This window comes from Phocoena sinus, chromosome 2 (genome assembly GCF_008692025.1).
Source record: "Phocoena sinus isolate mPhoSin1 chromosome 2, mPhoSin1.pri, whole genome shotgun sequence".
Taxonomy (NCBI): Eukaryota; Metazoa; Chordata; class Mammalia; order Artiodactyla; family Phocoenidae; genus Phocoena; species Phocoena sinus.
Window position 1 is genome coordinate 91,831,269 of NC_045764.1, and position 17,496 is coordinate 91,848,764.

Genomic DNA, 17,496 nt, shown 5'->3' on the forward strand with positions numbered 1-17,496 from the left:
TATTCCTGACATTTCACCCCTAAATACTTTAATGTGTGTTTCTAATAAAAGAACATTTTTTTGCCTAACCCTATATAATAATCACACTGAACAACAATAATTTCTCTATATTATCTAATACCCAATCCTGATTAAAATTTCCCCAAATTATTCCTTTTTTTTCTTTTTACCATTTTTGATCCATCTTCCAATCAAAGTTTGTGCATTGAGTTTGACTGTTATGTCTCTTGAAGTCTTTTTAAGTCTGGAAGTTACCTTTTTTTCTTATCCTTTTCTTTTTTCATCATGACTCATAGAATGTTGTACAATTATCTGGATTTATCTGATTGATTCCTAGTGTTATCATTTAACATGTTACTACAGACTTGAAGGTAGAGGTAATACTTGATTAGTTCAGGTAAACACTTTGGTGACTGTATCAAAGATCAGGCTGTGTAGTCTAGTTTTCCCCAGGATAGTGGTGCTAAGATTGATTAGTGGGTTCAGGTGGTAAGTCTGAGTCTTTCCTTGTAAAGTTGCATTTCACCCCTTGAAACCAGCTGTAAGCCCTTTTGTACCTTTATAATTCTGAAACTTGTGTTAACTATTCAAAATACAAATAATTATCTTTAAAAAGACAAAACTCACTGCAAGAAATTCTCTTTTTTTCCTCTAATCTGAAACCCTGATAACTAGGTGGCATTGTTCTCATTGAAAAGGAATTGAAGTTTGGAGAGACCAAAATTTACTCAAGGTGGTAGACACATTAGTTATTTTTGCTTAATTCCAAGGTCACGCTTTTTCCACCATATTTTGTAAACTATAAACTAGTATGTAAATATAAAATTGTTATTACTCCTGGTAGTTATGCTATTTGTCCCTTTGTATCTTTTTAGGTGGGTAATCAATATCTAATGAGATTAGACTTTTTGGAGTATCAGTAAACTGGAATTGATCTTTGTGGTGTGATAGCCTGTAATGAACCACTCTGAAGGTTAAAAATATGTGAAAGTCAAACTTATTATTATTATTATTTTTTTGCGGTACACGGGCCTCTCACTGTTGCGGCCTCTCCCGCTGCAGAGCACAGGCTCCGGATGCGCAGGCTCAGTGGCCGTGGTTCATGGGCCCAGCCGCTTCGCGGCATGTGGGATCCTCCTGGACCAGGGCACAAACCCACGTCCCCCGCATCAGCAGGCAGACTCCCAACCACTGCGCCACCAGGGAAGGCCAGAAAGTTAAACTTCTTGATGATTTCTGGAATTCCAAAAAAGTTCCCTACCTGGAACCATTATATAGTCTTGGTTCTTGGGCCTAAAGTCTTCTTTGTTTAAAAACATACTATGAGTTAAAAAATTTTTTCTTTAAATTTTAAAAACAATTATACAGTTGACCCTTGGACAGCATGGGTTTGATCTGCATGGGTCCACTTATATGGTGATTTAAAAAAAAATTAAATACTACAGTATTGCATCATCTGTGGTTGGTTGAATTTGTATATAGCGAGGGCTGACTACAAATTATACATGGATTTTTGACTGTGAGGAGGGTCAGAGCTCCTAACCCCCATGTTGTTCAAGGGTCAACTATATATGTGTATTTTGCTTAAATTTTTGGAGAGTACAAAAGGATTTATAGTGAAAAGTAAATCTCTGACCCCCATGTCCTCAGTTCTTTTTCCCAGAGGTAATGACTGTTACTAGTTTCTTGAGTATCCCACTGGAGATATTCTATACATGGGTATATGTCATCAGGGTAAATTCTGACATTCATATGTAGAAGTATTTTAGTAGTATAACCTAAAATAATACTACTGTTGAAGGTTATACTGCAGTTTTTATTACGTTTCTGTTACAGACATCTTTGCTGATTTCATTCATTCAACAGATATTGCATACCTATTCTATACCAGATGGTGTGCCATGTAATGGGAATAAAATGGTGAACAAGACAGGCATTCCGGCTTGCTGTCATGGAGCTTACACTCTATTGGGAGAGGCAGTTATTAAGCAAATAATTATACTAATTAAATATAGCAAAGATTTAGTACCTGCTTTGTGCAAAACATTATGGACTTTCTAATTTATTCCTCATAACAGCCCTCTAACATTGGTACTGGTATTGTTTTTATTTTATAAGTGGAAACTGAAGTATAGAAAAATTAACTTACTGGCTCAGGATCACACAGCTAGTAAGTGATAGAGCCAGGTTTCAAACCCAAGCAGTCTGGCTATATAGATCTTGTTTTCTTCCTTTACCCTAATGCAGTGGTTTTCAGTGATGGTTTGGGAATCATCCCTCAGGGAGGTTTGGAAATTTGCAGGGGTGTTTTTGGTTTCAAAATAATTGGGAGGGTGACACTGAGTTTAGTGGATGGAGATCAGGGGTGTTAGACATCCTGCAGTGTAAGGGACATCCATGTATAGTAAAAAGTTATTCCACATCTTGTGTCACTTTAAAATGTCCCAGAGGGTTTTTCACGTAGGTGAAAAATGTGTTTATGATTATCTGAGCCTAGAATCAAATTCATTTTACATATAAACACACATTATTATTATTATTTTGCGTAGAGCATAGTTATCATGTAAATCAAGAGACTGGTTTCTTTGTTTCAGAAAGTTTATCAAGAGTTGGTCACTATTTTGGAAGGTCATATCACAGACAGCAATGTTATTCGTGGTATTTTTATCAACAATAAAATACCTATATCTGTCTATATTTGTAATTGTCACACTTGTAGTCTTATTTAATATCATGCCAAAGCATTTATATGTTGAAATACATATTGTTTTATGATAAATTTTCTTTTTTATTATAGCTAGCACATTATTTTAAAATTTACATGGGTAAGTTACAGTAGCTCTGAATTTCATTTCAGGAAGGATAAGGAGGTGTTATAAAATATTTACAATAAAAAGAAGGTATAAAAAATCTTTAAAGAAAAAAATTGTATGGTGACAATTGGGAAAGGTGACTGAGGAGCACACTGGGGATTCTTATAATAATCCCTCATATTTATGTATGAATGAAAGTTCCCATAATGTTTTAGAAAAAAGAGTATTGGGTCTGATATGGTTGAGAACTGCTGCTCTACTGTCTGCCTCAGAAATAGTCATAGTTGTGATAAGTGGTATAAAGAAGGTACTGGATTTTGGGGGAGTAGCATATAGTGAGGAAATACCTAGTCTGGGAGATCAGGGAGTGCTTCCTCAGGCAACTGACATTTGGACTGAGATTTGAAGGATGAATAGTTAACTAGATGGAAAGGAGTAAGAGCATTCTAAAGAGAGGGATCAGCATAAGAAAAAGCCCTGTGGGAGGAGCATGTTAGGTGGGAAAAACTGAAAATACCATTTTGTCTGGTGCACAGAGATCAAGGGGGAAAGTAGCTAAAACATGTGTAGTACACATAAGCAAGGATCATATCAGTGGGCCTTGTAAGACTTGTTATATATTTTGGTATATGTCTTAAATAATTGGATGTCATTGAAGGGCCTTTAAAAGTGAGGGACTGAGGCATGAAAACGTAAGTGTGTGTGAGAAAGGCATTTTCTTTGTACGGTTGAGGGACTTATAAATTTCATGTTTAGATGGAGGTGAAATTGAAGTAGACTGGAATGCTGAGCCACCTCATGAAAGACAACTGCCATTCAAGAGTCACTCAAACCCCGGCAGACTTCATCACTAAGCCTAGGGCCTCTTACTCCATCACAGGATTGAGCAGTATGTCTTCTTTGATCAGCCCCACCTGCTTGACCATTGCCTGGAGTTATTCAAACACAGTGAGGGCTCTTAAAAGTGCAAGCATGGGAATCCAGTTCTGGTCATGACTAAGCTCCTCCTGCAGATAACAACTGTTAAATCTGGACAGAAATACATAAAGCAACTAAAATCACTGTAGAGTTACCAAAAGCAAACAGATTCTGGAAGGTAATTGACACTTGGGGAACAGAACTACGTGATTTCTCATTTTCATGGCCTCAATTTGTGCCAAGTAGGATCGTTAAAATTCTGATAGTAAACTGCTAGACTTTGTGATCTAAAGAACCAAAAATAAGGCTCAAGACAGTCACAGGTGTTGGAAAGTAAGAGGAGAATCCTGGAAAATAGAAACATCAAATTCTGTGAATAAACTCTTCCCAAATCTTGGCACACTGTTGAGAACTATGTGTGCGTGGAGCAGACTCCAGGAAGCCCAGCTCAAGATAAAAGAACTGAATCAAGATCTCATCTACCTGAGGAACAGAGTTTTCAGTTTGAGTCAACCAATTTAGATACTTACTAGAACAAAAATAAATAAAAATTAAAATCAACACTCTTCAAAGGAATATAAAGGAATCCAGAGTCTCCACAAATAACAGTTATGCTTGTTATTTAATTTAACAATTAAATATTTACAATAGTCAGGATATATTCCAAAATTACTCATGTACAGAGAATCAGGAAAATGTAACCTATTCTCAAGTTAAAAGACAATCTACAGAGACGGACTGTAAAGTATCCAAATGTTGGGATTAGCAGGAAAAGATTTAAAACTTTTATAACTATTTATTAGTGAAGGAAAGGAAAATGATGCAAAGGAATTGTGCTCATAAAGAATGAGTATGAGATTAAGAAAAGACCAAATAGAGATTCTAGGACTGAAAAATATAATTTTGGAAATAAATTAAACTAGGTGGGCTAAGCAGCAGAATGGAGATGACTGAGGAAAGAATCCATGAAATTGAAGGTCAATAGAAATTCAATGCGAGGAGCAGAAAAAGAGTAGGAGGAAAAAAGGGCCTGAGAACAATATCAAAAAATCCATCACACATAATTGGGATCCCAGAATAGGAGGAGAAAAAGTGGGGAAGAAAAAAAAAATACTTGAAAATATAATGGCTGAAAATTTCCCAAATTTAGTGAAAGGCATATATTGACGTATTCAATAAGTTCAGCAAAACCAAGAAAAGTAAAGACAAGAAAACCTCTAGTTTATAAATGAAGAAAACCGTGACTGGATTTTTCATAGACTGCTAAAAGCCAAAAATAAAAGGAAAAATCTAGAAAGTGGCCAAAAAACCCCAACGTGTTATATACAGGGGAGTAATCATGGAGGCCAGAGTGAATAGAGAATATTTAAAATGCTGAAAGAAAAACCTGAGAACCCAGAATTCCAGATTCAGTAGAATAGCCTTCAAGAATGAAAGCAAAATAAAAATACTGTCACATAAAACCAAGATAATTTGTTTCCAGCAGATCTGCATTACAAGAAATGCTAGAGGAAGTTCTTCAGGCTGAAGGGAAATGAAACCAGATGGAAACCTGAATCTTTGTTAAGGGAATGAAGAGCATCAGAAATGGTAAATATCTGGATAAATAGAAACTGGTTTTTTTCTTTTAATTTCCTAATACTGTCTATGATTATTTTTTTAAAAAAGCATCATCTTGTGGAGTTCATCATGTTTGTAGATATAAAACATATACCATAGATCATGGAATGGGAAGTGGGGGTAAATGAACCTGTATTGTTGCCAGGTTTCTACAGATTACGTGAAGTGGCATGTTACTAACACTGAGTACAGTGTGAAAATGATAAGGATGTATATTCTCTATCCTAGAGCAACCACTGTGGAAAAAAAATGATGCAAAGAAGTATTGCTAAAAATCTAGCAGAAAAATTGAAGTGAATAATGCAAAAGAAGACAGAAACAGAGGTACAGCCAAACAAAAAAATAGGAGATTAAAAGTAATAAAATGGTAGACATAATCCACCCACATCAGTAATTTCATTTACTTTAGCAGAATAAACGTTGATTCAGTGCATAAAGACAGATTGACTAAAAGTAAATGCCAAAAGATATACCTTTCAAACAGCATAAGAAGGCTGGAGTGGCTATATTCATATTAGATAAAGTAGATTTCAAGTTAAAGTACATTGCCAGAATTAAGGCAGTTCTTTCATAATAATAAGAGGGTCGGTTCATCAGGAAGACAGTCATAAATATATATGTGCCTAATATCAGAGCTTCAAAATACATGAAACAAAAATGGATACAATTAAAGGAAGAAAGAGACAACAATCACAGTGATTTTAATAATTTTCTCAACAATTGATAGACATCTAAACAGGCAAAAAAATCAGTATAGATGATGATTTCCACCCAACAACTACAGAATACATTTTGTTCCCCAAAGGTATGTATAGGCCAGATGCTTGTCTGTAAATCAAATCTTAATAAATTTAAAAGGGTTGAAATACTACAGAATATTTTCTTTGACCATAATGGGATTAAAGTAGAAATCAAGATGTCAAACAGAACCCTGCAAATATTTGGAAATTCAGTGAAACTGGTAAATCGATGAGTCAAGGAAGAAATTGTAAGAGAAATCAGTAAATATTTTGAACCGGATGATGAAAATACAACATCTAAATCTGTGGGATAACTGTTATAGCCAAGAAGAACCTAAGGAGACATGATGATTAAACGTATGTGGGATCCTTGTTGAAATTCTGGAAGAGAAAAAGAATACTAGGTGAAAAAAGAGGAAACAAAGTATGGACTTAAATTAATAATAATATATCAATATTGATTTATTAATTGTGACAAATTATACTAATATGAGATGTAAATAATACAGGAAAAGGGGTGGGCTATATGGATACTCTCCTGTTTTTTGCAACTTTTCTGTAAATTTAAAACTATTATAGTTTATTTAAAAGCGCTAAAATGTTTGTAGGACACAGCTAATGCAGTTCTTAGAGGGAAACTTAAACACCTTTAGAAAAGTAAGGTTTAAAGATAATGAATGAGCTAAATAAAGTTCTACCTTAAGCTAGTAGATGAAGAGCAAGGTAAACCCAAAGTAGATAGAAGGGAAGAGATAATAAAGACAATAGAAGAAATCAGTGAAATAGAAAAAGACAACCAATAGACAAAATTACAAAGCCAGGGTTGGTTCATTGAAAAAATTCAACAATATTGATGAACCACTTGATAGACTGATAATGAAAAACAGAGATAACACAGATTAGTAGTATCAGAAATGAAAGGGATCACTACAGATCCTGTAGGATAATAAGGGGATATTATAAACAACTTTATGCCAACAAATTTGACACTATAAATGGACAGTTCTTAAATGTCAATGTACTAAAAATGTCAATGTGCTAGAATCTGAATAAGCCTATATTAAAGAAATAGAATTAATGAAAAAATAGAATTTTTTCTATATTAAAGAAATTATTATATATTAAAGAAATAGAATTAATGAAAAAAAAAGAAGGGTTTCACTGATGAATTTTATCAAGTATTTAAAGAAGAAATAACATCAGTCTTACATAAACTTTCAGAAAATAGACAAAAGGGAAACACTCATTTCACGAGGCCAAAACCTGATAAAGGTATTACAGATTGAAAAGAAAATTACAGGGACTTCCCTGGTGGCTCAGTGGTTAAGAATCCACCTGCCAGTGCAGGGGACACGGGTTTGAGCCCTGGTCCGGGAAGATCCCACATGACTCAGAGCAGCTAAGCCCGTGCGCCACAATTACTGAGCCTGCGCTCTAGAGCCCGCGAGCCACAACTGCTGAAGCCCGTATGCTTAGAGCTGGAGCTCTGCAACAAGAGAAGCCACCACAATGAGAAGAAGCCCGTGCACCGCAACAAAGAGTAGCCCCCGCTCGCTGCAACTAGAGAAAGCCCACACGTAGCAATGAAGACCCAACGCAGCCAAGTAAAAATAACAAATTATAAAAAAAAAAAGAAAATTACAGAACAGTATGTCTTATGAACATAGACCCAAAAAATTCTAGGCAAAATATTAACAAATCATAATATATCATGACTAAGTGACCAAAGATAGATGGATAGGTATCTGATAAAGCAAGTACTGTAGAGTAAAATGGTAACCATAGAATCAAGGTGGTGGGTATATGTGTATATGGTAAACTGGGTGTGGGACATTCACTATAAAATTCTTTAAATATTTCTGTTTGAAATTTTGCAAAATACAATATAGGGAGAAAAATCAAGGGAATATTATGATCAGGTTTGCATTTTAAAGAGATTACTTCTGCTGTTGTATAAGGAATTAGGAAAGTACAGGATTACCTGAGAGTAGTTTGAGAGGGGGTGCTGAGACCACTTAGGAGGATATTATATAGGTATACTTTTTAGGCTGATAATTTCAAGGTGAGTTTGAGCCCTGGGAAGTTTTTCAAGCTCTTGGAATACCGTACTTTTGAACAACAGCTAATTTTGTCTAAGCATATTTTTTACTGTATTGCTGGGATTTGGGATACATCATTGCCACATGTACAGTTTGCATGTGAGCTTTTGACTTTTGACATTTACAAGGATATGAGATTTTTGCAAATTCCAAAATTTGCAAATACCACTACTTTAGTAGCACATAAATTCCTTCTTAAAATCTAATAAAATATATGGTGACCTTTTCAGAGACTTAATGATTTTTTAAATACAGGACAAAGGCATTTAGAAAGCTGTTAACATAAATTAAAACTGCTAAAATAAATGCTTTACTGTAATACTGTGGTATGGTCACCCATGAACTTAAAAGATTCTATAAAAAGAAGAAATAGTGAAAATGATTGTTATTATAGTCATACTTGTATAAAGTGGATGAAGATTATTGAATGTACTGTTAGCAATAAGATGCACGGAGAACAGCAAAGCTTTTTGAGAATAGTGAGCAGTTAGTAAGGCTCACTCAGCTTGCATTGATTATAATTCATGTCATAGAATTTTACATTACTATGTGGATCTTTGGGGTTGCTTGGAAATATATATAAATGATATGTTGAATACAGGAATGCCAACTTTTTCAACTGTTAAATAAATGCAACAAGCTACCCAGTTAAACTTTTAAAACAGTGTTTGTATAAGCTATCTTTGGGCTTATGACTTACTCTGTTATATGATGACAACTTTTGCTAGTATTTTTATTACCTTGTTAGAGTTGGCATTATCCCAGTTTCTTTCTCAGTTATTTTTCCCTCTAGGACATAATGCTTCCAAGTTCCGGAAGTGAGTAAAGTATTGGAACCTGACCATAGTTCTGATTCTGAGGTAAGGAATCAGATTGTGGTCTGCCCTGTCCATTTCCTTGCTTGGTGATGGGCAATATGAACAGCTTCATCTGTTGGATGCTTGACTTTTGATCCCTTTTCCTGAGTCGCAGCCTTAACTTCCTGTCTTCGTTTTAGCCCTATGCTTACTAATAAAGAATAAAGAGTGGTGTGTGTGTGTGTGTGTGCGCGCGCATGTGTGTATACACATACATATATGATACTGGTGAGTGTTATGTTAGGGCAGATAATATAAAAAGTAGGAATGCTAGTGAGTAAAATGCTTATGAACTTATGCTCCATCAGAGATAGTGGATGGATGCAGGAAACCACCAATCACTTGCCTTGGGAAACAAGAGCCAGCCAGAATTTAGACCTAGTAAATAGGACAGGTACCCAGAATAAGCCTTTGAAAGTTGTGATTACAGGTTCATATGCCCCAAAATACTTCTTGACCTCTGTTGTCAGCTTACTAAAACTCCTTCCTTAGCTAGGAGCCTTGAAACTCTCTGGGGAGTCCCACTCAGCAAAGTGAGGACTTTTCGGAAGTGCCAGTCATATCTTTGTTCCATAACCTGGGCAACCTAGGGGTAGTGACAAAAACTTGTTGTATCACTGAACTGTCTCTCTGTTGCCCTGTCTTGCTCACCAGAAATCCATTAGTTTTTTGTCAGGATTAAAGTGGACAAGTTACCTGTGGAATTCAGAAAAGGGATACTAATCTGAGTACCACTTCCCCCACCCCAACAAACCAATAATTATGCTTTTTTTCTTCAGTGTTTTACAATATATTATCATATAGAGTCTCAATTGGTTTTAATTATGTCAGAGTTCAAATATCTTAAGTACTATGTGCTTATTGTAACCAGTGTTATAGGTATATGAAAAGACAGATCCCTTCCTCATGGTAAGGTCAGTGAGACCAGACATACCTACCATCAAACAGCCTTCAAAGCATGGTGAAGTACAGAATGGGGTGTCTGGGGACTAATGCAATAGTTCTACTCTGCCCACACAACTGTATTTCTTTTTATTAGTAAGCTGTGTGGGTGATTCTGATGTACTGCTTGGATTTAGAACTTGTTCATTTATTGGGAGCAGGAGTCAAGGCAGGAAACATTAGTGAGTATAACAGTTGGGTGAAGGGAGAAGAATACATATAAAGTCATGCAGGTTTATCACACTAAAGAGTAAATAATTGTTTTTCCTCTTTTTAAAAAACTTTTTTATTTTATTGAATTACTGTTGATTTACAATGTTATGTTAATTTATACTGTACAGCGAGCATAAATAACAATTTAAAAATTGAAATCTGTCAGGACTTCGTGACTAAATATGAGAATCTGAAAGAAAAGAATCAGTAATATAGTTTTGCCTATGAGAATGATAATTGTATTAATAGGATAGTAATTAAGATATTGAGAAAAGGTACTTATTGTAGGATTTTTTAGACTTATGACTAAGAAATATCACAGATATTTCTCACAGTTATTGGGAAAATTTGAAAGATTTCATAATGGGTATATTTAAATGATATGGGGGAAAATGTAAGGTGGTTAAAGTGAGGACAGCAGTAGTTGAATTGACTTACTTGGCTTGTATAATGTAACCTCTCAAGCATTTTGAGGTTGCAAAGTTGGATCGTTTCTATTTCCTTGACTTCTGATCCTTGTTAAGACCTTTAAAGAAGGCTGTGAGCTAATTTCAGTATTTCAGAAAGCTTAATGGAAATTATATTTTTACCCAGTTTAAGGATGTACAAATTAAAGTTCTTTTGTCTTTAGCTGTAATCATATCAACTCAGTATTTTTATTATTTATTTATTTATTTATTTATTTTTGTGGTACGCGGGCCTCTCACTGCCGTGGCCTCTCCCGTTGCGGAGCACAGGCTCCGGACGCGCAGGCTCAGTGGCCATGGCTCACAGGCCCAGCCGCTCCGCGGCATGTGGGATCTTCTCAGACTGGGGCACAAACCTGTGTCCCCTGCATCGGCAGGCGGACTCTCAACCACTGCGCCACCAGGGAAGCCCTCAACTCAGTATTTTTAAATACTAGGTCTTTCTTGATTAAATACTTTGCTAGCAGTTTACACTTTTTATGAAAGTGAAAATTTTTACAGAAATGAAACTTAATATATGCAGATTAGAAACATGGAGCCCGTGAAAAGAAAAAATAAAAAGAGGGAGTCTTTGGTTAAAAGGTTGATAGAGAGTATTTCTATTATATGACTTTCTTTATCCATTTACTACAAGTTGATGGCTTTATTAAATAGAAACACAGTTGGTATTTTAGTACTTAGTTTTCAATTGAGTAAATATATAAAAACCCCACAGCAACTGCTGTTGCTTGTGCCAGGAAGTCTCACTTCTTCATTGCTTTCAAGTTTTTTGTTCCTGTTTTGCTTTAATGGGTAATCATTTGAAGCAGTATTAAAAACATTTCTGGATATATCATCTTTATTACTGATTTTGCAGCTCTTAGAACGATGCTTGCTGAATGAAATGACAAAATACTGCTTGCAAATAGTAATTAAAGTTAATGTTAAGAGATAAGGGAATTAAAAGAATAATTGTGCTTTGACACTTAGCACCACAGTGGTTTGTGTTAATTTTGAGATTTAGGATAGGTTAGTAATACTAGAAGCATAAATAATACTATACCTATCCATAAAGGTATATTTCTTTGTTTTATTAGCTAGTTAACATTCAGCTTTCTCAAATGGTCAAAATTTTACCCACAATCTTGTTTTGGTGCTTTGTAATTTGTTATTGAATAGAATTATTTCAGACATTTAGTAGTGGTATGGAGTGGGTTGCAATAGCAAGGAAACTGAGTGACAAGAGAGGTAGAGAACCTTAGGCTTCTTTCTCATTGGTTTTTCCACCATGTTGTGTAAGGGTTAAAGATTAAATTAGGGGGCTTCCCTGGTGGCGCAGTGGTTGGGAGTCTGCCTGTCAATGCAGGGGACGCGGGTTCGAGCCCGGTCTGGGAAGATCCCACATGCCGCGGAGCGACTGGGCCCGTGAGCCACGGCTACTGAGCCTGCGCGTCTGGAGCCTGTGCTCCGCAACGAGAGAGGCCACAATAGTGAGAGGCCCGCGCACCGCGATGAAGAGTGGCCCCCGCTTGCCACAACTGGAGAAAGCCCTCACGCAGAAACGAAGACCCAACACAGCCATAAATAAATAAATAAATATTAAAAAAAAAAAAAATTAAAAAAAAAAAAAAAAAGATTAAATTAGGGCAGCTTATAACTTCATTACATCACAATTTTAAGTCCCATAAGGAACAAGCCCAGGCAAGGAAGCAGATAAATCTATTAGAGTCTGGTGTGTGTGTGGAGGAAAAATAATTTTGCCTGGGGAATGGAATTAAATTCTCAGATAGGGCATCCTTGCAGGGATGCAGGAGGAAAGTATGGTAGTGCTAGAGGATTGTAGAATAGAGACCCTTCTGGTCTTAACCCAAACCTCAGTATTTATCCAGTTATCTCTGTCTTACATTTAATAACCTAAGATAGTTATATTTGGAACAATTCAACAAATAATTATGGAGTGCCTACAGTATGCCAGACACTGTTCTCAGTGCTAGACCTATACTAGTGAACAAAATATACAGAGTCTCTGTTCTTGTGAAGCTTAATTTTTAATTGGGGAAACAAAGAATAACAAATATATACTATGTTAGGTAGTAAAGGATGCTTGTTTCAGATATTTCTTGCTGTTTAACAAGCTGTCCCAGTATTTACTGGCTTAAAACAGCTATTTTGTTTCTTACAATTCTGTGGGTTGAAAAAGGCTCATTTGCGTGGTTCTTTAACTGGTCCCACTTAGGATCCCTCATTGGCTGTTGTTTGGGTGCTCAGCTGGGGCCTCAGTTTTTTTCCCCTTGGCCTCTCCATGTGGCTGGGTTCTAAGAGGGAGTGTTCTAAGTGTGCAAAGGTTGAACTGCAAAGTTTTTTTTTTTTTTTTTTTTTTCTTTTGCGGTACGCGGACCTCTCACTGTTGTGGCCTCTCCCGTTGCGGAGCACAGGCTCCGGACGCGCAGGCCCAGCGGCCATGGCTCACGGGCCCAGCCACTCCGCGGCACGTGGGATCTTCCCAGACCGGGGCATGAACCCGTGTCTCCTGCATCGGCAGGCGAACTCTCAACCACTGCGCCACCAGGGAAGCCCAAACTGCAAAGTTTTTAAGGCCCGGCCTCAGAAATTGCATTGTCACTTCCATTGCATTTTATTGATCAAAACAGGTCACAGGGAGGGAAAATAGACTCTATACCTTTTGATGGGTGGTGATGACAACGTCACACTGCAAAAGAGCGCGTGGGGTGGGAGATAATGTTGTGGCCATCTGTGGAAACAATCTACCATAGTACTATTAAAAAGTAAAAAATTAAGCAGGTTATTAGGGGGATAGAAGAAACGGAGGGCAGGAAGTACAGTATTTTATAGGGGGTCAGGGAAGGCCTCCCTGATGAGGCAGCATGAGAGAGTGAGCCTTGAAACCCATAAATACATTTTTTTTTGTCTGAAGGATTTATTTAAATATTTTAAATGTCAGCATAACACAGAGAAAAGGCTCTTAAACCAGAAATAAGAGATGTGGGGTCAACTCTCTGCTGTGCCATAGGTACATCCTAAGGAAGAATATTCCAGGCAGAGAGAACAGGAAATATAGAAACCCTAAGGTGGGAGAATCCCTGGTGTGATCAAGGAATAGCAAGGAGGACAGTGTAACTTGAATGGAGCAATACAGGGAGAGTGATAGGGCGTGGAGTCAGAGAATGAGAGAGAAACAGATTTTGTAGCCCGTGACAAAGGACTTTGGATTTTCTGTGAGTGAGATGGGATTCTATTGGAAGATTCTGAGCAGAGGAGTTAAATGATCAGACTTAAATTTTAAAAGAATCCTGTTCTGAGAATCTTTGGTTGCTAATTTGAGAATAGACCATGAGAGGACAGACAAGAGTGGAAATAGGGAGTCAGGTCAGTAGGCTGGTGCCATGTGAGATGGTAGATATGCTAAGCAGTGAGGGGTGGTTGGATTTCAGATGTACTTCAAGGTGGGACTGGCAGGATTTGCTGATGAGGGTGGATATGGGGTGAGAAAGAGGGATCAAGGATGACTCCCAAAGTTTTTGCCCTAGGTACCTGGAAACTTGGAATTTTCCTTTACCAAGATGGGAAGACTGGGGGAGCAGGGTGGAGGTGAGGGAGTTGCAGGATTTGTATTTCGGGCTATGTTAAGATGAATCTAAAAAGACATCTGGGAAGAAAAGGTTACTAAATGTTACTTCCTCATTGCAGGTATGACGTTGAGTGCTTCAGATCTGGTCACTATGGCACGAGAACGAAAATGCATATTGTGCCACATTGTGTACAGCTCAAAAAAGGTAATAATAGAAGAGGGAGAATCTGAGGCTTTTATGACTGATCATTTTTTCAGAGACATCATGTGGAATTTATAGATGGGTAAAAACTTTTAACATCTTACTTATGCTTCTTTCCTAAACCTTAGTCTTATTTCACTGGTTTTTTTCTCATTACTGCCTCATAAAACCAGTAACTATATTATTAAACCTCTACCTGGAATTTGAGGATACTCAACAGTATGATAAAGAGATATTCAGTTAGTAACCAGTTATAGAGAAAAGACATTAAAATTCAGGTTGAGATTATAACAACTTTCTGATTAGCTAAGGTAACAGCATTGATACGTAGCAGAGTTCTCTTTCTGCATATTCTTGTGAAAAGTGCAGCACAGCAGCAATGGTACTAACTATATTCTTAGACGTCCACAAGGTGGGGATGTTGCTCAAAGAAAAACACATTTTTAAGAACTAAAAGAATTTACCTTTGCTTTATAGAAATTGGCTGCAGTTTGTCTCACATTTTGCTTTTCTTTTTTTTCTTCTTTATTCTTGCTTTCCAAGAGTGCTGCTAGCTTAAATACTGAGGAATTTTTTCTCCATGTTTTTAAGATGTTCTTGATTGTCATTGGAAGTTCAGAGAACTGGGAAGATTATCATGAGTGAGGTTAGCCAGCGAAGTCTGAGTAAACCTTGAAAGACATTTGGGTGTAAAATGGCTTAAAAGAAATGGAGAAGAGATATTTTAGGTGAGAGAAAAATACATACAAAGGTATAGCGGTAGAATGGAGTATAACAGTTCTAGGAGTTGGTAAGAAGGCTTACCTGATTAGAACAGTTTCATCTTGGGAGTAGCGGGACCACAATTTAATTTGTAATTTAAGTGAAGATAGTTAATAAACAGTGTTGAGTGCTAGACTGAGGGGTTTGATTGTGATCCATCTAGTAGGCTGGGGTGAGGAATGTTTTTTTTCCTATTTAGGATTTCTGTTAGTGATGGAAAAATCAGCTGAGATTTTAAAATCATGTTTAGTAATATACTTGCTGCCTTTTACAAAAGGCTCTTCCAATTAAAAAAATTTAGACCAGGGTTAACTCAAATTTTCAATAAGGCTACTTTCAGATTAGAGGGAAATTGAGAAGGTATGAGATGGGTACTCAGAGGTGTGGTGTCAGATCTTCATGGAGTAGCAGGCCTATCTTGTTATATTCCCATAATTTTGCTACTTTAAGTCTTTTTGGCATTTCTTCTCTGGATTAAAACATGTTTCGTCTCTTCATACTTTTCCATGGGTCACAACAAAGTTAAATAAGGACTGGTGTTATTTACTCCTGCCTTAGGGACAGCCACCTATAGGTTTTTAAGCAAGGGAATGGCGTGATTTAAGTGTTAAGATATGGGGTAAGAAATTAACGGAATGGGTTAACTGAAAGGGATAAACTCAGACACTTATTTTTAGATAGACTATGAACAACTTATGTTGATGTGCTTTCCTCTAGTTTCCCCAACTAGTATTACCTTGGTTTCTCCAAATACACTGTGAAGGAGTAAAGAATCTAGGGTGACTGTGTATTATATCCCTGAGTATCCTGATGCTTATTAACTTATGAAAATCTGAGAAGCCCTGGAATTAAAAAATATTAAAATTTTTTTCTGTTACTCAGTGTTTTCCAAATTTGTTCAACCCCAAATCCTTTTTTTCTCCCTTTTCCCCCCCCTCCTTTTAACAACATAATACTGATGTAAGGGACTAAATAGAAGCTTGATAACTCTGCAGGTATGCATTTGGAACTGTGCCTGTGGATCTTTCTCAGTTATTTTGAAAACTCAGTTGTCTCATTATTTGCATTCATTCCTTATAGAAGGATGGAAGAGGATTTCACATTGTAAATTTAGAGACAGATTATTGAAGTATTTTAAATAATCAGAAGTCACATTAAGGGAATTCCCTCGCGGTCCAGTGGTTAGGACTCTGTGCTTCCCCCGCAGGGGGCACGACTTCGATCTCTGGTCAGGGAACTAAGATCCCGCAAGCCATGTGGGAAAAAAAAAAAAATCACATTAAAACTAGTTTTGAATGATAACATTTTTTATAACTGAAATAGAATACAGAATTGGTTTTTACATCAGAGAGAGTAACCTATTTCAATGAATACTCCCTTGGTTAGGAATAGTTTCATTGCAAGAAACAGTCCCACTTAAATTTAGCTCAAGAAAAGGAGATTTGGCATATGTTAAATCTAATCCAAGGAAAAACTGAGCAACAGGAAACAAAAACTGAACAACAGGAAGCATAGAGATTTGAGCAGGTGTTGTATATTGTCCATGGATTTTTTCATTCTGTATCCTGTCACTAACTCAACTTAGTTTTCCGCTCTATAAATGTTCATTCTGGTTAATGGCCAATCAGTTGTATCTAGAAGGGGTCACATGTAAAACTATCCCTTCTGGATGAAGCATTTGTAGAGATAGGAAGGAAATGGTGGTCATCTTCAGTAAAATTGCCATTTAAAGGAAGTGTTTTGAATCATAACACTGTGTATCACACTGTGTGTAGATAACTTAAAGAAGAGGTTGTTGTACTCATTTTGACGAATGAATTGTATATAATAAAAAAATCTCAATGCACTAGATGTTTGCAACATGGCATGGTGTTTGAAATGTTGACTTTGGTGTCGGATCTGCCAGAGTTTGAGTCCTACTTTCACCACTTGATAATCTGTGACTCTGAGAGGGCAAGACTAAATATTTTCACACTTATCCCTTCAGTGCCTAGCTCTGTACTTGGCACCTAAGAAACACTTGATAAATATTTGGTGAATAAACAAATTATCTTCTCTACACCCTTGTGTCCTTATGATGTTAATAATCCTCCCTAAAAAAAAAAAAAAATAATAATAATCCTCCCTTAGCAGTGTTTTGTGGTTCAAATGAGAAAATGTTTGAGGCATTTATCACAGGGCACAGTTAATAGTAATACTCAACAATTGTAGTAACCCTTTTATCATATTGGTAAACAGCCATTCTCTATTATGGCATACTGGCTATTATATATACTTTGTGTGACAGACAGAGAG

At 36.6% G+C, this 17,496-nt stretch overlaps 1 protein-coding gene across 8 annotated transcripts in view; it reads left to right on the plus strand.

Moving 5' to 3' along the window:
• ZNF106 (zinc finger protein 106) overlaps window positions 1-17,496 on the plus strand; it is a 63,040-nt gene that overhangs the window by 1,665 nt on the left and 43,879 nt on the right. For 2 of the 8 annotated variants that reach the window (XM_032621960.1, XM_032621964.1), the window contains exons 2-4: window positions 5,215-5,321; window positions 8,984-9,050; window positions 14,357-14,442. In XM_032621960.1, the coding sequence (XP_032477851.1) occupies window positions 14,359-14,442 (84 nt within the window). In that variant the 5' untranslated portion in view covers window positions 5,215-5,321; window positions 8,984-9,050; window positions 14,357-14,358. The remainder of the gene's footprint in view (window positions 1-5,214; window positions 5,322-8,983; window positions 9,051-14,356; window positions 14,443-17,496) is intronic. The other 6 variants (XM_032621956.1, XM_032621961.1, XM_032621963.1 and 3 more) reach the window with 4 other exon arrangements.